The 23,766-nt window shown below is 38.0% G+C and overlaps 2 protein-coding genes across 4 annotated transcripts in view; one reads left to right on the forward strand and one right to left on the reverse strand.

Moving 5' to 3' along the window:
- Window positions 1–23,766, forward strand: part of myripb (myosin VIIA and Rab interacting protein b) — a 91,361-nt gene that overhangs the window by 3,004 nt on the left and 64,591 nt on the right. Inside the window, exons 2-3 of one of the 3 annotated variants that reach the window (XM_077735864.1) lie at window positions 1,220–1,320; window positions 14,666–14,804. The gene's annotated coding sequence lies outside the window, so the exon portion shown is untranslated. Of the gene's footprint in view, window positions 1–1,219; window positions 1,321–14,665; window positions 14,805–19,171; window positions 19,285–19,852; window positions 19,870–23,766 lie in introns of those variants that run through there. The other 2 variants (XM_077735863.1, XM_077735865.1) reach the window with 2 other exon arrangements.
- Window positions 4,612–10,139, reverse strand: LOC144209779 (uncharacterized). Its single transcript, XM_077736282.1, has 6 exons — window positions 9,926–10,139; window positions 7,662–7,709; window positions 6,207–6,317; window positions 5,330–5,446; window positions 5,057–5,149; window positions 4,612–4,983 (listed from the first exon to the last, which is right to left on the reverse strand). The coding sequence occupies exons 1-6, from the start codon at window positions 10,046–10,048 to the stop codon at window positions 4,933–4,935; spliced, it is 543 nt and encodes a 180-aa protein (XP_077592408.1). The 5' UTR covers window positions 10,049–10,139; the 3' UTR covers window positions 4,612–4,932.

Below are 23,766 nucleotides of genomic sequence, written 5' to 3' on the forward strand. Positions count from 1 at the left end.
TTATGGTTAAGTGCTTTATATGCGTGGCTAAACGTCTATGCAGCCATTGCTGCCTTGGTAACAGAGATGCTGATAGAGTGCTTTGAAAGCTGCATTGCTGTAAAGGCTGGCCAAATGATTGATTTCCCTCCAGGACATTTGAAGTGCCACCCGCTTTGCAGTTAGGAATCAAGATTCACAGAGAGTTCATACTTCCCTTTGCCAACAAGTCTTAAGCCTGTCAACACAGTGGTCAGGGAGATATTTAACTTCTTGAATTATTCATGTTCCAGCTCTTTGGTCACTATTTGAAATGATTTTTTTCCTCCTCCATTGCTTGGTGCACTGTAAATAAAAACTGATACAAACATGAACAAGTGCTGCAAGCTGTTTTTTTTCTCAGTTAAATAACAAGATTTGACATTGCTGCTTCATTAAAACGCCTTCAAGGGCAAGTAAAGCTGAAAAATCCAGAGCCTTTTTTATTTTTTTTGTGGCTATAGCCCCAATATAGTTCTACATCCGAGGTCCTTGAAGTGGCTTGTAGACTTAACAGTGTGCGCAAGCTTCTTTTTTGTTTATAATATTTCCCGACTCAACGATTCAGTGAGTTTCTTTGCTTTAAGGAATGTTATAGGAATTTAATGTTCCACCTTTGTTTTCAGCAACGGCACATTAAGACTTGGTCATTTTTTTGCACGTGGCATAAAACAAGTCAGTGAGGTGGTGGTTAAAGGAGACTAGAAGTATGTTTTGTACCACCCAAGCTGACCTCCCATGTTTGTCTCATTTTACCCTCATGCTTCCTGTCTGTAGGAAGTGTTTGACTTTTGTGGCTCCGCCTGAAATACCTCACGGTCAGTGGGATTCCGGCCTTGCTTGCCATGCTCAAAGTTCCTTCCTGCTAGTTTTTTTTCTCTGGCCCACCCGCAGCCACATTAGTGTCATTTTACTGTATGATCTAAATTTCAGTTATAAATTGTATAGACAGCAAAACCTAATTATATATATATTTTTCCACAAATGAAAGATGATCAAAACTGTGTATTTGATTTAAATCTCTACTCCTGCATCAGATTTGTATGTTTTGCCCACATTCTCATAAAGTCTTCATGATTAATGATTTTAAAATCACTCTTCCACAGAATAATTGAGATAATTTTATGAAGAGGGCATTGGGAGATGTTCCTTATTGGATAAGTATATTCAGTTGTGGTTAATCCAGCAATTCATTCCACAGGTTAAAGGTGTTTTCTTCTTCTTCAACAAAACAAAGGAGAATTGACAAAATAGATGAAAGAAGACCACAGTCAACAATTTTCAGCCAATGGTAGCCCAATGGTAAGGTGATATTGTTTGTTTTTAAAAATGGAGAGGAATTTATTTGGGGATGTGTATAACAAATTACATTTTATCATTTAAATATCTGTGTATTGGTCATATTTTGAGTTTGTAGTATGCCAAAAAGATGCCTGTTTATTTTAGTACATTAAGTATTGCTGCAATGCATTGTGTCAGAATACCAAATATTATACTAGATTAGATAACTTTATTCACCCCATATTCAGGAAATTTCATTGTCACAGTAGCAAGAAGGTGAGAATACAGACACAGAAAAAGTCATTTTAGTCATAAATAAATAGGTGTTTTATTTATTAGTGCATACTCTTGTGTCTATTTTAAATCACACTGGCAGTTATATTAAAATGTGGCATTTAAGCAACAGAAACAGTCAGAATTTATATTTGAAACTGGCAAACAAATGATTTGTTTGAGATGTAATGAAAAGAACTCCCACACGCATCTATGCCTTAAGGTCAGTATGCAGAGGAGTTACACATTTCAAGCCAACAGAACACTCCGTCTCTTGTTTTATGCTTTCATCAGAATATTATGATTGATGCTGCAGTGACATCACTTGTAGAATGGTTTTGGCCGACCCGGGGCAATTTTGGGATGCCTCCGTTTCGGCGACTAGAAATGGGTGAGGGTTGAGAACAGTAGCTCTTGTGTGTCTGGTTCAATCGGAGGCGGCAGGACTAAAGAAAAAAATAAAACAGGCGAAAGAGGCGAATCCAGCGTGGTCACAGTATGCGGTCGGATGAAAATAGATGAGAAAGATCCACGATGGGGACACTGGGAAGGGAAGACCTTGTCTTGAGTGTCAATCACCACAAAATCACACAGGCAATGCGCTAAAACATTCTTCACTTTGATCGCAAGTTAAATGAAAGTAAGATTTTGATTGCATACTGCCACTGGGGTTGGTTTAGCTTTCCATTTTCATGGAGCTCCAAGAAGGACAGATGACTCTTATCCCTGCTGCCATCATTCAATAAGAGCTGTCATGGTGGCAGCTCGGAGATGTTAACTAGCTGGCTTAAAATACCGCAAACCCAACGGTTTGGCGAACGATCACAACATTTCAGCTTCAGAGATGACGCGGCTTGGTGGAGACTTTAATCTTCGTCCCCAATTGTATGTTGTTTATGATGGGAGGTTCTCGTCAACACTAAACGGTGGTTTCTAGGTCCTGCAAAGGACATTGACCGTAAAGCCCGCTAACTATGTGCATCCATGCCGCACAGGAACATTTTAAATTATGCATGCCTATTGCAGGACTCTACCTCGTCAACTAAGGTTTAACTGCTGTGGCATCACTACACATGACACCATGGCCCCTTTGTAGCTTTTGCTCCATCCTGGAATGGCTTCATTTGCACCCACTGTCCACAAAAATGTAGTAGTTTTGTGGTTCGTGTCTTTTTTGTTGCATTTGGTCATGAGACGTACATCATGAAGAGTTTTCCAGACGCAGCCTTGCATTTTGGGGCTTATTTTGTTGTTGCTTTTGCCATAACAAAACATATGGATAATACTACATAGAACTGTTCTTCTGGCTAACATGCATTCGAATACAAATAAGTTAAAAATTTACTCTAGTTTTGAAAATATTTGATTTATTATTGTAGAATATTTTGCTACTCATCCCTTGTGACATAACATAAACAAATTTAAATAAACTAGGATTATGATGCAGACACTCAAAAATACATTAATCTAATTTTACACTAAACTTAATTCTAATTAATTTTTAAATTTTGATACCTTCTCCCGGGTTGGCTCTATTTTGCCCCGCCTCTACCCTGACTTTCAGATGCAACCTATTGAGGGTTGTTTGCTTTTCTATTCCCTTCAAAATATGCCCAAAATAATGCACACAAATGTCCTCACAATAGGATAATGCACGACTACTTGCCAACAAGTAGTATATACACCATCCGCACTGACTACCAGGGAAAAAAAAACACTGAAAAATTGCAACGCTCCGCCCAGTGCTCATAGAGACCTTACATGAGGAAGTTGCGACCAGAAAGACGGTGCCCATGATGTTCTTATGAGCATGTCTCTCGCCTCCGCTGTATGCTCGTATACGTCAAACGTAAAGTGATTTTTTTCTAATTTTTATTTTTATTTTTTTCGTGTTTAATTTCTGCGATTGCAACGCATTCAGTTATAATAGAATCTATGTCATTGTAACGATTTCTAGTTTGTAAGGAACAAATATTTCATTGATTCCTCTTTTAGTACAATTTCTCTTACTTTTTCAGGAGAGTTTCAGTCATGAAAAAAAAAAGAGTGAAAGGAAACCATTGTTCTTAATGCTTGTAAAAAGAAATGACATGACCTTGGTTTTTGGTAGAACATCAATGATTTTGACATCCCTGGTTTGTTTGTCACCAAGACAACCGCTCACATCCTGTTAATGCAGGTAGTGTGACGAATAGGTCATCAACTCACGTATATTTACCCAGAAGGCACATAGTCAATACCATTAACATGTTCCCTTGAAATACTGTGCTGCATTATTCCCTCACTTGGCTCAATAAAGTCTCAAAAACATCCTAATAGTTGCATCATTTAATTAGTAAATGACTCATGTAGTTCATTTGGATTGGCTCACAATATATTCATTCTCTTAGTCAGATTGCCTCACCCACTGGGGTTTTCTTTTGAGACAATTTGTTAAATCAGTCTTGGAGCTTTTATTTCCAACCCATCACTCATTTGGTGATTTATTGAATCTCAGCTCACCCTGACGCTGTAAATAGGCAGCGTTGTTGTCCAAGCGCTGGTTATGTGTGCACATTGACGTCAATGTCCTGCAGAAGCACTCCAGCCTAATCTGCTGTTTTGAGCCGCACAGTTTCCATTTTGTGGCCAAGTGAATTAAAAGTGACATGAGATGGTTAAAGAGATGTATTATGATGCATGAAACAGATGGTCTAATCTACATGTTGAGTTTGGTTACTCTGTCTTTTTTTTTACTCACACAAACATCCTATTTGCAGTTCATAGGCCCCTTTACCCACTTTTCAAACCATTATGGGTACCTGCAGCATAGCCATCTGTAATTGGAGACAGAAACCATTGATATTTCTTTTTATGAGTAAGCCCCAGGCAGTTTTGAAGATGAGAAATGTAAGGTATTATTCCAAGAAGAGGAAAGGGAAAGATGACACAGCATTAGGAAATGATAGAAAATGTCTTACACTGGTACACTGAGTGTACTCTCCAGATTTAGAATAAAACAAACTGAATTCAGGGACTTATACACACACCTTTCTCATTTTTTTTATTGAAATATCATTTAATAACACAACACAACATTTCTGCAAAAATATACCCCTCAATATCTAAAAATACAATAATAATAGACAACAATGCCTTCTGCACCTTCTGATCAATGTTTCATAGCATGCAGGCATATACATATTTGAACCTTAGCAAAGAAATGCTAATTCATAGACTATCATACAGATCAAACAATAATAACAGACAAAACAATCAAACCAACCAAGTTCGTCTATTCGTCTATATGTTTTCCTTCTAATACCTGCGCACATCTTTTCCTGTGCTGGTCAAGATAACAATAATTATAATGACAATGCTTTATGCTGTTGGTTCCTTTACGGGTATGACTTCCACTCTTGGTGCCTTTCCCTGGACAGAAAATACACACTTTATAAGATAGGGTGTTTTATGAAGGCAAAAATGACATTGGAAAATGACTCACCATGAGAGATAAACCCCCAGGATGCATAAAGGGATGTAAAACCTTTTTAGGTTGTTTTTGCTCATTCTTAACCTGTCTCCTTGCTCGGATCACCTGGAGGAGAAATTATATTTATATTTTTTTTTACTATTGTCTTGCAATGATTGGTCTGAAATTTCAATCCTTTTCACAAGGCCTGTGTGCGATCAGTGCTTGTTGCACATTGATCCAGCCTTCACAACAGGCTTTTAGCCCCAGCTGTTTGTCTGCTTGGGGGTTGTCATGGAGACTTACCTGTAGGGGGTTGGATTTCTTATCGTTGCTAAGGAGGGAAAAGGAACCAACGCGAGATTTCCTCTTGTTCTTCTTCTTATTTGCTGCTTGAGCCAAGTGTCGTCTGGACCTGTCAGCCTATGGGTAGGGGGGATAGGGGGTGTTGACATAACAATGGGATTTTTGGATGAAAACTCCTACACTTGTCAGAAGCTATTCCATCTTTTGCTCTCTAAGAAAATGCCATTAATACTAGTATTGTGTTTATAGGGCTTGCCCATTAAAGTCGTAAATCGGCTTTGAAAAATGTCATCCGGTTAGATTAAAAAAAATATGTATCCGCTTCCATACTTGTACCTTAAAGTATAAATCTTTTATTCTTCCAAATTGTGTACTTGCACTCTATATAAATTGTAAATAGAGTTTGTTAAAAATCCAATTTGGTGGTAGAATTTGTGTGGTGATAGTAATACTAGTAGTATAGTATACTTTTAAAGAGCATTTCTAGTGATTAACAAGAAGATATCAACAAACCTTTTAAGTGTTTTAGAAATATGTGTTTATAATTGGTGTCAAAGTTTGACTGACATGGAATGTAAACATGCAGCCGTGTCTGGTTTATTAAGAAGTACTCAAAAAGATGAGTCTGAATTTGATGCAGGGCCTTTTTTGTTAAATGTTAAAACAATGTCACTCTATTCATTCATTTTCCTAGCTGTTTACCCTTACAAGGGTGGCGAAAATCTTTAAGAAAGTCAAACTTGAGTATATGAATGGGCGTGATGGGAGGAAATTTAAATCCTAGATATCTAGCGAATGTGATGTCAAGGCATTTTGTGCAAAGAGCCCATTAGACAAAAACACAGTTTCCAAACCATTTCTGTAATTTATAATTTACCTGGATGAAACTGTTGGGAAAGCCCTTGACAGATATTGCTCCAGGAAGGTTAGTGTGACCTAAGTGGGCGTGGCCCCTCCTCTCCAACTGTCTTTTATGCCTGAGTGGAACCTTAAAGAGAAAAGAGTCAATCATTATCGCCATTAAGAACCAAAATGATTGTGTTTATTTTATTTTTTTAATACTGGAGACATGGGCAGGCTTTTTGCAGGGGTGCAGATATACACAAAGTAATCTTTCCTGGAGTTTTACTGCCCAGAATGACAACCCAATTTAAATCAGAATTTGCATTCCTTGGTTTTATTAACAGACCTGACACCATGCATCCAGTCAAATGGTCATAAACATGCTTTCCTGCATTTCTTATTGATCTGAACATAAACAAGGACAATTTATCGATCCTGCCTGTGTGCCATAACTAATGGCCTGTCAGCATGAAGGAAACAGCTTTCCGGTTTAGACTTTGCGGTTAGTCTCTTATACTAAAACTACAAGTTCTTGGCTACATTAATTCATTTTTAGAGCTGAATAAACATAGTATATTTCTTATTTTGATATCACTTCAATGCCTTTAACCTTAGATCAAATACGAATAAAACACTGGCCATGTGCTTATTAGCTGGGCTAATGTGATTACTCTAGACCACCTGTGTCAAAGTGGCGGCCCGGGGGCCAAATCTGGCCTCCCGCATCATTTTGTGTGGGCCGGGAAAGTAAATCATGAGTGCCGACTTTCTGTTTTAGGATCAAATTAAAATGAAGAGTACAGATGTGTATTAAATTTCCGGATTTTCCCCTTTTTAAATCAACAATTGTAATTTTTTAAATCAAATTTTCTGTGTTTTTAGTTCAAAAATAATTTGGTTAAATCGAAAAATATAATTTCAAAAAGCTAAAATAAACATTGTTTTAGATCTATACAAAACTGAATATTCAGGAATTTTAATCCAGTTCTTTTAATCCATTTATAAGAAAAGAAGTCTAAATATTATATCTAAAATGGTCCGGCCCACGTGAAATCAAGTTGACGTTAAAGCGGCCCAAGAACCAACCCGAGTCTGACACCCTTGCATTAATTGTATCCATTTCTTATCACTTTTTCTCCATGTGGAGATTTGGCACGGACACATGCAGCATGTCATTCTGTGTTCCTGAAGAGCCATGAAGCCAGATTGCTCATCTGGGCTCCTCCATGTTTCCATGGTCACACCGCTATGACTTTATTACACTGCAATATGTATCACTGATCTGATCTCAATAGCCTCGAATAAAAAAAAAAAAAAAACATGGAGCTATTTTGAATTTCATAGTACATGGCAGATTAAAATCAGCAACCAGGCTGCACTTAATTTCATTTTCCTTGTTTCACAGCTGCTGCCTTCCTCACAAAATAGGGCTTTTCCTTAGAGCACTACTACTTGCGTGCAATAAGATGCTTCTAAAAAATGGACATACCTGTTTTTCATGAGCAGGCATCAGTTCTTGCAGGGCCCGATCACCTGTCTGAGAATAGAATGAGAAATTACATTAATAAATGTTCATTTAATATAGTAATATTTTGTAACAATAATTACATAGTCATTTCCACCGAATAATATAATTTTCATTATTAACCATTGTTAGTTAGTCCAATGCATTTTGACGGGGGGGTTGGGGGGGGGAGGGGGGGTTCCTGCGATCTTAGTGTGTAATATTACATAACATTTTATATAACCTATAAAATTAGAATTGCAATTTGGTATAAAAAAAACTAAAAACCTGTCGTAATATTGCCTAAAAATTGACATTTATTGAAGCATTTATGTCGAGATGGGATATTTTTTAGTGATGTGTTTAGTTTACAGAAAGGTAGAATAGGACACAATGTTGAAGCCATATTTTTTTCCTGCTTGTGACAAAACCAAAAATGATCATATTGAGTATTCAGCTTTTCCCATATGGCCATTTCTTCAGCCTTTTAACAGGCTCAAATCCATCATGTCACATTCTGCTACATGCATTATGAGTCAGAGTGCAAAAACGCCTTTTTCAGTTTCATTGCATTTTACATCCTAATGACTTTTGAGGGAGCCAATTTAAATTGACGTTACGTCATACCGTATTCTGCCTGCAGCAAGTGCATTACTGCAATATTCAAAGCTGTAACTGCTAATATAATAAGCAGAAAAAGTGCACACTATGTTTCACAAACTTCCCTAGATAGAACAAAGTTTTTCCCCAATGAAAATTCCATGGGGTAGACTATTCTATTCAACTCCTGCATTTGTATAATCCATAGTCCAGATGAGGAAGATTATTATGGACAAAGCACTTCGATTTTCCGTAGAAAAATGCTTAACCGCACGTTTGAAGTCAAACTGCCTGCGGCCACATGAAACAAAAACAAAGGAACACAGAAGGATTTTTGTTCCATACTGGATTTATTTTGGGTGTTTTGGGTATTATGGCTGCAAAAACCATTACAATGAGATGCTGTTGCAGTCAGGCAATCTAATTATATGTCATTGCTGTTCAGGGTTATTTTGTCTACTGCAATCTTGAAGCACATTTGACCGCTGCTGTCATACACATAGACACACATCTGCCTTTTTCCATAGAGTCACAGTTAAAAACATAACAAAAAAACAACATGAATTGTGAGAAGTAAGATGCATTGTCTATCGGAATTCTTTCTTGCAGGATTTTGAATTGTGTCTGGACACAAAGAAATTGAAGAGCATTTATGAGGTGATACTGCATGTGAGAGTATCTGGCATGCAATATTTGGTTTGCGCAATTGATGTTTTGGATGAAATTGACTACACAAAAAAGTCTCCTTCAAAGTTTAAACCTCAAATTTGTTCATCTGTTTTTAACTTAATTTAGAACCCTAAATATGCCATGAGTTATTGACTTTAGAAATGACATTCATTCATTTTTGGAACCGCTTATCCTCACTAGAATCTTGGGGGTGCTGGAGCCTATCCCAGCTGACTTTGGGTCAGCGGCAGGGGACACCCTGAATTGGTGACCAGCCAATCGCAGGGCACAAGGAGACAGATGAACATTCACGCTCACACTTATACTTAGGGCTAATTTAAAGGGTCCAATCAGCCTACTATGCATGTTTTTGAAATTCGGGAGGAAACTGGAGTACCCAGAGAAAACCCCCGGAGGGAGGACCAGAGAAAACATGCAAACGCCACACAGGTAGACCCAGCCGGATTTAAACCCAGGTCCCCAGAGGTATAAGGCCGACACGCAAACTACTCAAGCCACCGGGACACTATGACATACTAACTTTATTGTAACACATTAAGTATCAATAAGTTGTTGTATGCAGTAATACAAGAGTCAACCATTCCAATATCTTTTATCACCTTAATATTTAGAATACATCATACAACAGTTACCAACCTTTGCTCTGGATCCAATAAAAAAGAGAATTAAGATGATTCTAAACGACCTATTTCAGATTAAATGATTTAATATATTTTGTATTATGTCGATTTAGCATTTTAAACTTCATTTTCTTTGAAATAACTTCTTTGACTGTGCGACTTGTTTTAAGAAAGTTAAATTCAGAACATAATTACGATATGCATCAGTCAAGCGTGCAAGGAATTATTAGATCTTTTCGACAGAAGTGTTTCTTGAATTTAGCTTCAAGTACACTTTGATGATGAAAGATCTTGACAGTTCTCCCAACTGGACATCATCTATTAGAAGAAGAGTCCTACCTGCTCCTCGGCCGTCTGTGCTTTGGCGCACAGATCGGCCCGGCTTCCTCCAGAGCAGTCAAGCGCATGACACAGCAGGCTCGCCTGCAGGCAGAGCAAACACAGCCACACAGTAAAGCCCATGATCCAGTCTGGAAGTCGAGTGTTCCCAGCCTCTGTCAGCTCCTTTCATTTATACTCTCGGCTCCTCTAATGAGGACCAGATGCGAGGAAACATGCGTCCATGCCAGCTTCGTACAGACATGCAGCTGACCGCAAGCCAGGCGCTCCATGCCTTCAGCCAATAGCTTGCGGTTGTGCATAAACATGTAAGACATCGTCTATAGCAGCCCCACGATGACCACCGTCACCCTTCCCGACCTCATCCACCAAAAGATGAGTTGAAATAGTATTTTCCACTTTGTCTATCAAGTGGGAATGATGCCCAAAAGAACAAACTGCGTACAAAAGGAAAAAACTTATGTTTTAAGTACAACATTTTGGTCTATGGGTCATTTTTAAACATACAGACATCCTATATTGTTTTTACAAAGAATTTAGGCTTCTCGAACCCTAAATTTCATAAAAAGGAGCCCAATAAGTTTTCTTGCTTTTAAAAATTGAATTATTTGAATTCAGTGACATAAGATTTGATTCTGAATGATGTTTTTTTCTTTGCAAATCTAGAAAATAATGTAAATGTGAAATACATTTCAGACATTGAGTAACAGTGAAAATTTGTCTTTCGTTCTGAGAATTTTTTTAAGTCCTTTTGGCCATGGAATCCAAAACTAGTCTGTTTTTCTTTAATAAAACCATTTTTTTTCTCCACAATGGACCTAAACATCTTTGCAAATCTAGAAAATAATATAAATATTATACAAATCTTAGACCCTGAGCAACAATGTGAAAATTTTGCTTTCATTCTTAGAGCTCTTTTAAGTCTTTTTTTGGCCATGGAAACCAAAACTAGTTTGTTTTTCTTGAATACAACCATTTTTTTCTCTCTACAGTTTACCTAATGCTTATGTCACTTTTTTCACGTACACATTTAGCCATATGGGTAGAAAAAATAATGGTGTGAAATAAACATAAGTCATAACTGTTTTTTTCATATTTTATACATTGTCAAGATTTGACCATTTTTTATAAAATAGGCACTTATGTAGTGTAGTTTTACAAAAATATTTTTCTTTAGAAATAACAGATCCTGCTAGTTTAAAAAAAAACCCTAACATGGCAAAAGACAACTGACAGCAGATTTGGATTAAAATCTCTCTATCACCTCAGTGTGTAATTTACTGAATGAATAAATTGGACTTCATTGAGCCACAATCAGTAATCCTTGCCTTTGTAAAATGAACCAAAAAAGCCCAAAACACATTTTGCCTGGAACAAATGGACGACTGGCTGCAAATGTTCCAAAAGCAAAACGTTTTGGCACCACTGGCTAAACAATTGAAAAAAAGAAAAAAACTGTTCATTTTCCTTCCTTAAACGTATGTGAATGAGTTTGCAGCTGAATTTCACATCAGGAAGCCCCATAACCATAAAGCGTTAAACTGGTTACAATGAGGAAGCATTTACCTCACCTTATGTGCGAGATTTTTCTTGTTTTTATAATGTTGCCAGGCAGAAAGAATGCATCTCCTGCACCCGGGTAGCCAGTGCATGAATAGGTAGCTTGTCTAAAGGTGTTTTACACAGTGGAAGGACTGACTCGGTGGGAGAGGAGCCTAATGTCTTCAAGCCTTCAGCACTTAGTCATAGAGGAATTCATTCCTGCTGGTATCGGAAACACATGCTACTTTTGGGATGCAATAGGTTTTCTTTCCTCCCTACGTTTAGACACTCATACACTTTACTACAGTTTCCAAACATATGAGTGAAAGATGTGGTATTTAACAACCCCCACATTTTCCCAAAAGGACCTAAAAGTTGTGTGAGAACTATTCTCCCAATTCTCTCCCAAGCATGGGCACAACTGCTGAAATGTTGAGTGGATGAGCAAGGGGGGTGCTTAAGTCTGGAGTTGAGAAACGAAAGAGAAAAATGACCTTGTGAGCTTCGGTTGTTCTTGGCAGTTGAGCCAGAAGGCACTCAGGAGGAAAGATACTCTGTGATTTCACTAAGCGGATCATTTCAGCCGTGTAGCCTGTGTTTGTTTGATATGTTGAAATCAAAGCGACGTGGTTTGCGTTTACGGTGAGTCCATCCCAAGACAAGCCAGTGAAATGTCTTATCAGAAATATTCACTGAAGCGCCTAAAGTTGTGAAAATCCCCTTCTGTTTCCCAATGTTGTTCACCAATGAGTGGCTTTCATTTAGCTGGATGATGCTTTGTGGTTGGCATTGTCTGACGTCAAAACTTGCCTCCTCTGACCAAAGATGAGATGACAGGCCAAGTGGGACACAATGATGTGTCCTGTACGTATTTGTTAAGTTTGGGTAGACACAACACAGCTGTTTGGCAATGATTTAGGAGACGGGCAGCTGGCTCATAAGAGACATGACTCAAAAAATAATGGATGTTTTGAATTAGTTTAAACATGTTCTTCATTACTAATTATTAATTCCAGACAGACCTTTTCCTCACTTTAGGGACATTTGCAAATGTTTTATACCTTGTCATTTTGAATGTAGGGGAATGACTAAGAGGGGAATTGAGTAATGAATTTGGTCATTTTTAAATGGGGGTTTGGTTCCGGTCGTTTTATGATAAATGATTTATTTTTATTTAGTATTAGTCATTTATTCGCCCACGGCTACAATCGTACATTTTTACTACATACATACATATTTATATATGTATATGTATATACGTGTATATGTGTATACGTATGTGTGTGTGTATACGTGTGTATATGTGTCTATGTACATGTATGTGTGTATATGTATGTCTCTGTATGTGTATATATGTGTATGTATATGTGTTCATTAATATGTGCTTTACCCTTATTATCAAAAATACATTTTAGAAACATTTTATTACAAATATCTTGCATGACTAGTTTTGTTCATAATTGTTGATTCTTAATACCTTATTGTACTTTATCGTTAAACTTGAGTATAAAAGTTACTTTAGCCAATTCAGTGTGTACTCTGCCCGTTGTTGACTGGGATAGGCTCTTGCACCCCTGCATTCCTTTTGACTGATTAGCGGGTCGGATAATGAATGAATGAGTAGTCACACTAACCAGGGAAGACAGATGTCTACTTCATAAAGCAAAAAAACTACTATAGTACTTTAAAGGTATTTATAGTATGTCACATAGATGTCATTCTATCATTGAATAAAAAGAAAATACAATAAATATATAGAAATATATACATTTTTCGAATACCTAACAGTTTTAAAATACCTTCTGGATCATAAGCCCTCATTCAGAAAATAAAAAAAATACATTTATTCAAGTAGTTTGCATGGCAATTACAGTTAGAGCTCTTACATTGTTACGCAAATAATGATATGGTTTAAAACACCTTTCTCCATGCCATCAGAAATGTAATTACATGTTTGGGTTGAAAGGGAAGTTAAATGCATTCACATTAAAGAGTGCAACAGCGTGATTGCTTGTCATTGAAATAATGGTTGTCTAAGCACTTAAAGTTACCTTAAATAACACAAAATATCCATGCCTTATATCATCTAGTGACAAACACTGCTGGAGCAAAGCATGTCTTTTTTGTGGAAAATTCAATTTGATTTGAAGTGAAATGACTGGAGGGGGGTTCTCTATAGCACAGAATGGTTTAAAATAGGATAGGCAAAGCAATCATATGCTGTGAAAGGCCGGAAGTGGGTCATAAGCTGTGGTATTACAGCCTGAAATAAGAAAGTGAAACACTTTTGGAATTGCGCCGTCTGGGCTGCGCATTTCACATTTTAAAGCGGCTGGAAAATTACAACTCTACTGTGATGAGACGATAGACCAGACATGGGCAAACTACGGCCCGCGGGCCACATCCAGCACGTTAGGGTTTTTTTTATCCGGCCCGCCGACGTTGTCCAAATAATGTTTTTTTTTTCCAAGATGGCGCCGTCACCGGAAGCCAGTGGGAGTAGCTTTGTCCACTCTTATTTGTTTTTTGTGTTTTACAGACCCTCTATCTTTTTTAAAATTACATTTTAATATTTCTTGATACATTCCTTTTTACTTTACTTTGTGCTATATACTTTTTACTTTAATGATGAGTGATGAGTATGTTAATACTTTAGTCCTTTTTTTCTGTTTCTGTTTCATATGTACTGTTAACGGATGCACTTTTTTATATGTATCCTATCTTGTGCTGACCCGCCCCACCTGTCAATTTTTTAAAGTCAATGTTGCCCCCGGGCCGAAAAATTTGCCCACTCCTGCGATAGACTATAAAATAGGGGTCTCCAAATAGGACCTTTAGAGGGTTTGAAAGGTTTGGAGACCCCTGCAATAAAGAATAATACATTTTTCGGGGTTAGACAATATTTGGGAAAAAAAATGTTAATTATAGACTGGAATATAAATTCAATGGTTTGAAATGTAATTCATTTTGAGAGAGATTTAAAAAAACTGGAGCTTCAGTCTTGACTATTAATAGTCGTGCGGATGTGTAAGTCAACCATTGACATGCAAGCCGAAAAGGTTAATGAAGCAGTGATTTAAGCAATAATCTTTTAATTAAAGCCAATTTGTCTTTCTGAGAATGACGTCACAAGCAAGCGTCACATGTAGCGTGTCATGGCCTCTCCCTATCTCTCATTGATATCCCATCGTCTCTCAGATTCGGTTACCATGGCAGCAAGCAGTTGTATTCAAACAGTGCCGCTGAAGGCTGGGAGAGCAGGAAGATGCGTGCGGATGAAAACGGGTGAGGTCTTGCTTCCTGTGGTGGCGGTACATGAGGATTATTCCACACTCAGGTGCGCTGAATCATTCTCTTTTTTAATGTCTTTAAAACATTTGCATGACCAACATGCTCTTTTGGGTTGTGTCTTTTTATTTATTAGAGTGGTTTTAGGTCTTAGCATCAGATTCGTTGTATTTGTATTGCCCAATTTGTTTTGCAAGCTGCTGTAAAGATCAGTTAACATAAAATGTGAATGTTGTAAATCCTGGAAGACGCACATTTGCACTTTTAAACTATTGCGAAAGAGAAGTAGACAGATTTACTCACTGTTTACGACTCCGAAAGTACGGACAATACCAGTGTTAGGAGTTTGTATGACTAATATAGCCTGAATGGAGAGTAACCACACAATATGCTGTTGGTTTTCCTCATTGGAAGAAAAACAATTAGTAGGAGGTGAGTCAGACAGGGCTTTCTGGCTGAGTGGGAGCTTTTTGCTTCTAACACAATCCAGAAAGGAATTGTACAGTAAAAATCCTTTTGTGGAAAAATATGTGATTTATTTGGATGCGGGTTGACTTCTGATTTATTCAAAAATTGAGTACTTTTTTAATCAGATGAAATGGAAAGTTAAATTGGCACGACCACCAGTCTTTGAGGATGCCAATGATTTCTAGGAATTTGATTGCTACACATTTTCGCTTGAAATATGATTGTTATGAATCATGTATTGTACTGCACAAAATATAGGACCTCAAGTCGGTTTGTTTTGGCTGACACAGCAGTAAACTCTGGCATAACAAACCCTCATTTTTTCCCTGCAAGTCCACCCATTGAGATAAGAGGTTTGAAAATAAATCCAAAGCTCCTCATCATATTTGTATAATTCTTCTCAATTCTCCAACACTGTAATTGTGTTTCACACAACAACAGTCTTGGCAAACCGCTAAGTTCTAGTGGTGACTTGTGTCTAACTGGCAAATAAACATAAGACCAATCAAAACAAACAATCACAAAACAATAGATGTGTCTGCTTGAGATGGCAGGCAGTTTGCCTGACAGCTTCTGATCAGTTACACTATGCCAAAAATAGTCCTAGCCAACCCATGGTTGAATTGAGTTCTATTATAAAGAAGCAAATACTTGTATATTCTACCCTCCCTATGAATAGTTGCAGAGAAGATCATGATGACTCATGGCAAATTATTTTGTGCACTGTTTCCCACACTGTAATGGCCACTCAAGTCAACTTGGAAGCAACAAATAGACACACTTTTTTTCCGTCTTCCTTTTTTTGACAATACTGAAGATATGAGGGCAGCCCGGTGGCTTGAATGGTTAATGCATCCACAGCTCTGGGGTCCTGGGTTCAAATCCAGGTCAGTCCACCTGTGTGGAGTTTGCTTGTTCTCCCGAGGCCTGTGTGGGTTTTCTCTGGGTACTCGGGTTTCCTCCCGCATTCCAAAAGCATGCATGGTAGATCTGATTGAAATCTCTGCCCTGAAGTCAGCTGGGACAGGCTCCAGCACCCCCTGCAACCCTAGTGAGCGGTTCAGAAAATGAATGAATGAAGATATGAGGCTTTAAAAATAGGCTATTGGAAGACTCAAATTAACAGCACACATCATATTATCATGTTTTACTGACTGAACTAATCAAAAATGTAATTAAGATTACTGAATGACATTGAAGAGCAGCAAAAGACACGAGAAGGCAAAAATCGGATTTCTTAATTGTATCCTAACGAGAGATAAAATGTACTTTGATGGAGCAAAGAATTTCAGTTTCAGTCTTCAGAGAAAGACATTCAGCTTTTAAAAAGCTCTTTCACAGCCTTCCATGAGAAAAAAAAGGACATCACCACTATCACCAACTGCTGCATATACATCAATACAGAGTGGGATTACTACCGTGAGTGGTTTTATGAATGTCACAGATGAAGGAGAACTTCCTCTTACACAAGACTGGAGTGCCTACAAATGTAGTCATTAGGACGGTGGATCGCAAACATTTTACAACAAGAAAAAAATCTTGGCTCTCTGAGGATCACCTTTGGGGCCAACATTAACTCATTGACTGCCATTAACAGCAATAGATGATGCTGAAACAATACTTCCAGTCAGTCATTATGAAGAACAAGCTTGGGTTGCTGTTCATTAAAAATCCCTCTCAGTCATGAAGGATGGAACATAAATTGCTCCCAATGGCATTGAAACGTAAGCAATTACTGCCAGTTGTTCCAGGTCCAATGAATTGAATGTTTATAGCCACTGAGTTAGAATAAGGTACATAAGTATAGTGGCCCAATGTTTGGGGAAAAAAGGCAGAATTTCAGTGTTAGCTGTTTACTTTGTGTCTTCATCTTGTACCTACAACACCATACACTCATTTTTTGTTTTGGGAGAATCGAAGATAAACAGAGACAAGAAAAAACACAGTCTCAGGATGCGTTCAAACACATCAGCAGTATAGTAGATATATACTAGTATATATCTTCTTCTCAGCAGGTAAAAGTGGGTGTTAATTTGAATGTTACCCACATAAATAGAAGTAGGATTTGTCACGGCTTTGGGTTCTTTACCTCAGATAATGTGTCCCCTCATAGGGTCAAATACAGTTTCATATTTTAAGTGACTCAGCAGCAGAGCATAAAGTCCTTAATAAGATTTACAACACAATCTATTTGTGAGCAAAAGTTGCTGTAAGTTTGCAGAAATGTGCTTGTGACCAAGAGGATTAATGATACACAATTGGCCTTGTTCATTCGTCTGTGTTTGAAAGTGATACAAGACAGTTGGCTATGTGGATATTGACCAATTTTAAATGTCTTTTCTGTTTTGATTATGCTTTAGTTTGACCAAACGGTTGCCAGTTGCAGTTGAGTAGGACTGCAAAGATTTGTTTAAATTAGAAAAACAAGTGTAAATATACAGAAAGCTATAGTATTCAGTATGAGCTATTTTTTCCAAGACAAATTCTGACTGGTGCTGTGAGTTTTTTTTCATTTTTTTTATACTTTGCACATAAACTCTCCTACTATAACATTAAGGACATTAACATAACCATTACAACACTAAACACATTAATTTATGACAGCAAAAGGATTACATTGCCTTTTTTTCCCTATACAGTGTGCTTCCCAAGCAATCATCTTTAGTATTTTCTACTGGAAAAACTGACCAAGAAACTGATTTGGAATGGACTTTAGATTTTGGATATATTGTGACATAATGACATGACTTAAGAGATGACTCAGGACTTAACTTGAGAAATGATGCAGCATAATCAATAAGCACATAATATTTATTTAACAAAGACCTGAGGAAAAAAACATTTCTGGATGACTGTATTTTTTTAGCCATGTTCTACTTCATTTTAGGTTTTGCTTGAATTTCAACTTGATTTTTTTTCACTTTTTCATTTTCCATGCCAAGCATCGTCAAAAGAGTATCGGGAGTTGCTGCTGCCTAACCTAGTTGTCTTCAGGCGAAAGGTAGACTACTCTCTAGACTGGTCGCCAGTCAGCTTTAGGGCACACAGCGACAAACAACCATCTACACTCACAATCATAATGACACCAGTAAGAATCCTGCCCGCCCACGAGGTGGCTTCAACATAATTTTCTCATCTCTCATCTCATTTTCTGAACCGCTTTATCCTCACTAGGGTCTTGGGGGTGCTGGAGCATATCCCAGCGGACTCAAGGAGAAAAACAACCATTCACACCCACACTCGTACCTAGGTGCAATTTAGGGTGTTGAATCAGCCCACCATGCATGTCTTTGAAATGTGGGAGGAAACCGGACTCCCCGGAGAAAACCCACACAGGCCTAGGGAGAACATGCAAACTCCACATAGGAGGACCGACCTGGATTCAAACCCAGGTCCCACACCGTGAGTCCGACGCTCTAACCACTCAACTGCCAGTCTGCCTGATTTTTGCATTACAAAATACTTGCATCAGACTTGATGGCACTGATTTATCCATGCAAATTGATCCCATTGATATTCAGCATATCTCCCCATTTACCCTGGGATTAATATCCATATTTAGATAATGTAAAAATAACACATCTGTGTCGGATCAATTGAGTTGTTTTCCCCTTTACTATTATACCATTGGCACTGATGCAGTCTTCTGAATGGAGCATCCCTCCTCCCCCAGTGGCAACATTTTGGAGGACAGGTGCCAACATCCCTGACATCAGCCCCCTCCTGACCAATCGCCATCGTGCTTTTGAACCCGTTTATCGCGCACAACCACTCATCGAACCGGTAAACAGTTTGTATGCCAGCCCCCACGCTCACCTCACCTCCCCTGCCTCTCCCCCTTTCCTCTGCGTAATACAAACCTCGTGATCACCCATTCAGATCTGCAGGCGTCTGCCTCGCTGGGGGAGTAAATAGGGAGGGAGGGGAGCGAAAAGGGGAAGATTGGGCTTTTTTTTTTCTCCGAAGAGGGGGGCACACAGGTGTATAGTAGAAGTTAACAGTTGCCGGGAAGAAGAAACGGGGACTGAGACTGGTGGTCCACCGGTACCGGCTGATCCCGTGTAAGTGATGCACAACAAGTCATCGTGCTATGGAAGCATATATATATATATAGATAGGTGTGTTATTGTGTCGCTTAGCATGGCTGAAACGCAAACTCCGATTGTCTTTATTTGCAGATTTGCATGTAGATTTTCCAGCTGATATCAGATGCTGATGATTTTACTTTTTGTTTGTTTGAGGTTCTATCGAGCACCTTTTTTCTTCTTCTCCAGGTGCTAAAATCACGCCGATCTTTCACGTTCTCGTTGCTAACGATAATGTGCATCAAATGCATGATTTTGCTTTTTAAAAAGTAAGATAACAATGCGACATTTAGCGAGGGGGGAGTGATAAAATTGCATTTGAATGCGTATGCTGTGGTGGTTGATGTAGTCGAGATGCAATGGAAGAGATGGGGATTTTAAAGTGAGCAATCTGATAGATTTTTTTTAAAATTGCCTTCTAAATTGAGATAAGGCATTTGTGAGAAACAAAGTCATGTTTTGTTTCGGAAGAATAAACCTTCATCCCTCAGGAATGCAAGCTGAAAATCCGGTGCACGGCGTGTTTGTGGAGGTTTTAGGTGAACAAGGCACACAGTTGTGGTAAGCTGTTTACCTGTTGACAATAATCTTGACATCACTTGATAGTAACAATACACCATGCTATAAGATCAGCAAGTATCTATTTGTTTTGCATTGCTTTTTCAAATCACAGTGTGTATTGTGAATTTAAAAAAAAAAGGTTCACTACAATTTCTTATATCTGATAACATCACTTAACATTATCAAGTGGGGGTTAAAGCAAGCATGTTGTGAATTGTCTCATTTCATAAAACAAGCATTTTTTAATAAGTGTATTCTTTGTTATGCATTCCATTAAGCAGATTTGTCTGTTGTTATGAGTGTAAATTAAGTTCGGCTGGTGCTTTTGCTAATGACCTGCACCAAACCTGATTACATTCTTTCTTGACTCATGCCGCCATTCATCAAGTTTTGTGGAAATCGGTGTTTGTTTAATCCTTTCGACAGACACGCTGACTAGACCAAAAATAAATAGAAAGGAAGTAACAGAAGCATGTGGCATAACCTCCTTGGTGGGTATAATAATAAAAACAACAGGCATGATTTCTTTTTCACAACAACACTCTTGATGTAAACGTAAAATGTTATATGCGCACAAGGTTTGCTAAACTCTTTCACCAGTAGATATCGGCAAAGTAACATTTACTATTTGTTGGTTATTTTCTGTTTTGCAGTAAGAAAAAAACCACTACTGGATGAATTAATTCCTTATGATATTGACCCTAATAATGTGCTTTTGATTCATACAGTATATCAGAAATGTGTGATGATTTTTCTCAAGTTTCCCTTCTAAATATAACATTTGTACTCTTTATTAAAACCATGTATATGTAGGCGAAAATTGTGAATCAAGGGGTGGCTTATACCCCCAAAATTGTAAAACTCAATGATCTAAAGGCAATTTTAAAGCTGCGGCTTAAACACGGGGTGACTTATATGCGAGTAAATACGGTAAGTGGTAGTGACTTTCATCAAATGTCTTTCTGAGTGATAGTGAGGCAAAATATGAGGAAGAAGGGGAAATAGGAGTTTTTAAAGTGTTTGTTTTTTAATCAATAATGTGATGAAAATATAAACTGAGGAATTTTCGTTAATTATCAAGGCAAATCCTATGGATACAGAACTGATTTCAGGTAGCAATGCCTGACAGTTTAGTTTGTGGTTAGGGAATTATGTGAATGATGCCAAATAAATGTAAATAGAAATAATTAGTGCTCTGTCTTTGACCTAAGAGGTCATAAAGTTAGACCTGACACTAAAAAGTCAAGGGTAAATGAATGGAATCAATGAACATTTACCAAGATTTAAAATGCTGCAGTAAGTGAAATATGGCCACCGCAGGCTGGCTTCAAATGAGTTACTTTCATTGACGCTCCATGTTAAAACTTTCAGTTATAAGTGCTGCTGGATGTGCGATTTCTGGACACTTGTGCCTCTTTGGCACATTAGGTGTGGTCTTTGGACATCTAATGCATCAAAAGTCCTTGATGCACCTCATTCAACAGTGAGTTTAGTACAGTCTTAGTTTGTCTTAGTTGAATGTCTACTGTGGTCATGTGCAAAAATCATGTATAATCTTAAATTAGTGTGGTAAATGAGCCCTCTGTCTCAGTTGATTGTACTTACAGGTTTTCAAGTATTGTTAGATTTCTTTATTCTGGTAAGCAACCTTTATTTGTATGCTGCTAAATGCAAATGCTATCAAACCGAATTTGTTAGCCTCGCCACACTGATCCAAATACCTATTTGCATGGGATTAATATTACTTGGGGACCTATTGTGATTAGTAATAATTATGGAGGATGTGTGACATCCTAATCCCTTGCGTGTCTGTGCTTTGTAATGTAAAAATTCCCGTAATGATGTCCATTTACAATTCCCATAATAAGGACCATAATTCCCCTAACACTCCTCGTTTGATATTAATAGTCTTGTCCAAATCTGCATGCGAATGTTTGAAACTGTAACTGGGGGACTTTCCGTTTTTTTCTTTCTTCATTTCGTCTTTATTTGTAGGGTAGAAGGAAAGGGAGGCTAGCTCTTTTGATGCTTTTTCAGGAGCAAATGATATCGGACTACATGGAAATCTTTAGGCAAAGAAAGCAAATGTCCCATGTCCAATACTTGTTTTTACACTTGATCTTTTTATATCTGGAGAAGCTGCAGACATCCTGTCTATATCTGAATGAGCAGAATTAATGCTGTGACATATTTTACTAGATATTTGTCACTTAGTCTTTTACTGCTTTTGTTTTTTCGTGATTATTGGCGGGTGGTATCGAATGTTCAAGGTGCATTATTGATGCAATATCAGTAAAATAGACCTAATAACAGGTCAAACTACATTTGAAGTAAACCAATGATTTTATTGTCTTTTTTTTTAGTGTAGAGCGATGTTCTTTAACAAAGTTGTGACCAGCCAGGCTGCCTGATAGTGTAGAGAAGGGGTGGCCAACTCCGGTCCTTGGGAGCCGCTATCCGGTCTGTTTTCCATATCTCCCTCCTCCGCTACACCTGAATCAAATGATAAACTCATCAGCAAGCGGTCCAGAAGCTTGATACCGATCCTGATTATTTGATTTAGGTGTGTTGGTGGAGGGAGATATGGAAAACAGACTGGATAATGGCACTGAAGGACCGAAGTTGTCCACCCCTGGTGTAGAGGTTCATTCTCCTGACTTCGATGCGAGCAGGCACAGGCTCAATTCCCACTTGTGGCGGTATGATTCAGAGTGCGTATGGTCACTTGTCTTTCAGTGTGCTCTACGCCTGACTAGCGACCAGTCTAGAGGGAAGTCTGCCTTTTGCACGATGTCAGCTGGGGTAGGCTCTGGCATCCTCTGCAATCCTTTCAAGGACGTGTGGTATGGAAGATGAATGAATCTAATATTTTCAATTGTGATATAGGATGCCTTCTTATTCTTATCTAACATTGAGTAGATTTTGTTTGTATTGTGACTGTGGCCGTAACAGTGCATTGACCTAAAATTATAGTTCATTTGAGTCAAATTTGTATTCCTCAGCAACAGTGTGTAATATCAAGAGGATAGCGTAGGCCAAGGTGTATTTGCAGCTAATTAATATTTGGGAGGTGACTTGACGGATCTCGCTGCTACCAATGTGTTTGAAAGTATTTCTCCTGAGAGGTTCGAGAAGGGAGTTAAAGAACCTGGAATTTAAGAATTTAAGGAATTATTCAAGCCGGTGAATGACTCCAAGGTGGGTATCATGTCATGGTTACAATGAGTTGAATAACATACCGGTCTCTAAAGTTAAGGATTCTGCATCACTTTTGCGCAGTACTTGGTAGACAGTTTCTACTATGGAAAATGGTTTGAAAAACCACACAGAAAATGAAAATATTAAAACAATCTAGTTCAACATCTGCTTGATCACATTGTAACTTTTTATTACAACAATAGATCATTCACAAATTGCTGTAGTTATGGTTGGTTTACCAATGGTTATTCCCTAAAATCCAGTTGTAGTTGACATGATCTGGTCATAAAGGTAGAAATGTGAGTATTTCAATGTTTTATGCACCACCCAGATTACAAATAAAACTGTCAGGTGAATTTACGGGTTAATGCTATGGGTGATATTACAAAGGGTTTGTCCAATTATATTTTACAGTTCCCATAAGCGTCATAATATTACATGAAAGGTGGCACAATTGGAGTGAGGAATGGTTAATTATGCACTTATGCAATTATGCTTTTCAAAATCAACTAGGTGTCTCATTTCTAAATTGCCAAGGTGGGACAATTCCTGTTTCTCAAATAAGTGAGTCATTTCACCCTTCTGCCAAAACATCATTTTACTGAAAGTATCAAATCGTCCTTTTGCGCTACCGCCCTGCAACGTTTGCCAGCTGACCCAACTTAGACGCTCAAAACAAGCAGTTCATTTAATGCTTGG

This window comes from Stigmatopora nigra, chromosome 16 (assembly GCF_051989575.1).
Source record: "Stigmatopora nigra isolate UIUO_SnigA chromosome 16, RoL_Snig_1.1, whole genome shotgun sequence".
Classification (NCBI taxonomy): Eukaryota; Metazoa; Chordata; class Actinopteri; order Syngnathiformes; family Syngnathidae; genus Stigmatopora; species Stigmatopora nigra.

Bases quoted from the DNA above. Each gene is read 5' to 3' on its own strand.
- LOC144209779 (XM_077736282.1), bottom strand. From the start codon at position 10,048: ATGGGCTTTACTGTGTGGCTGTGTTTGCTCTGCCTGCAGGCGAGCCTG. The intron at 7,710-9,925 runs GTAGGACTCTTC...TTCTATTCTCAG, and splicing joins CACAGACGGCCGAGGAGCAG to ACAGGTGATCGGGCCCTGCA. The intron at 5,447-6,206 runs GTAAATTATAAA...CCCTACCCATAG, and splicing joins TTCCCAACAGTTTCATCCAG to GCTGACAGGTCCAGACGACA.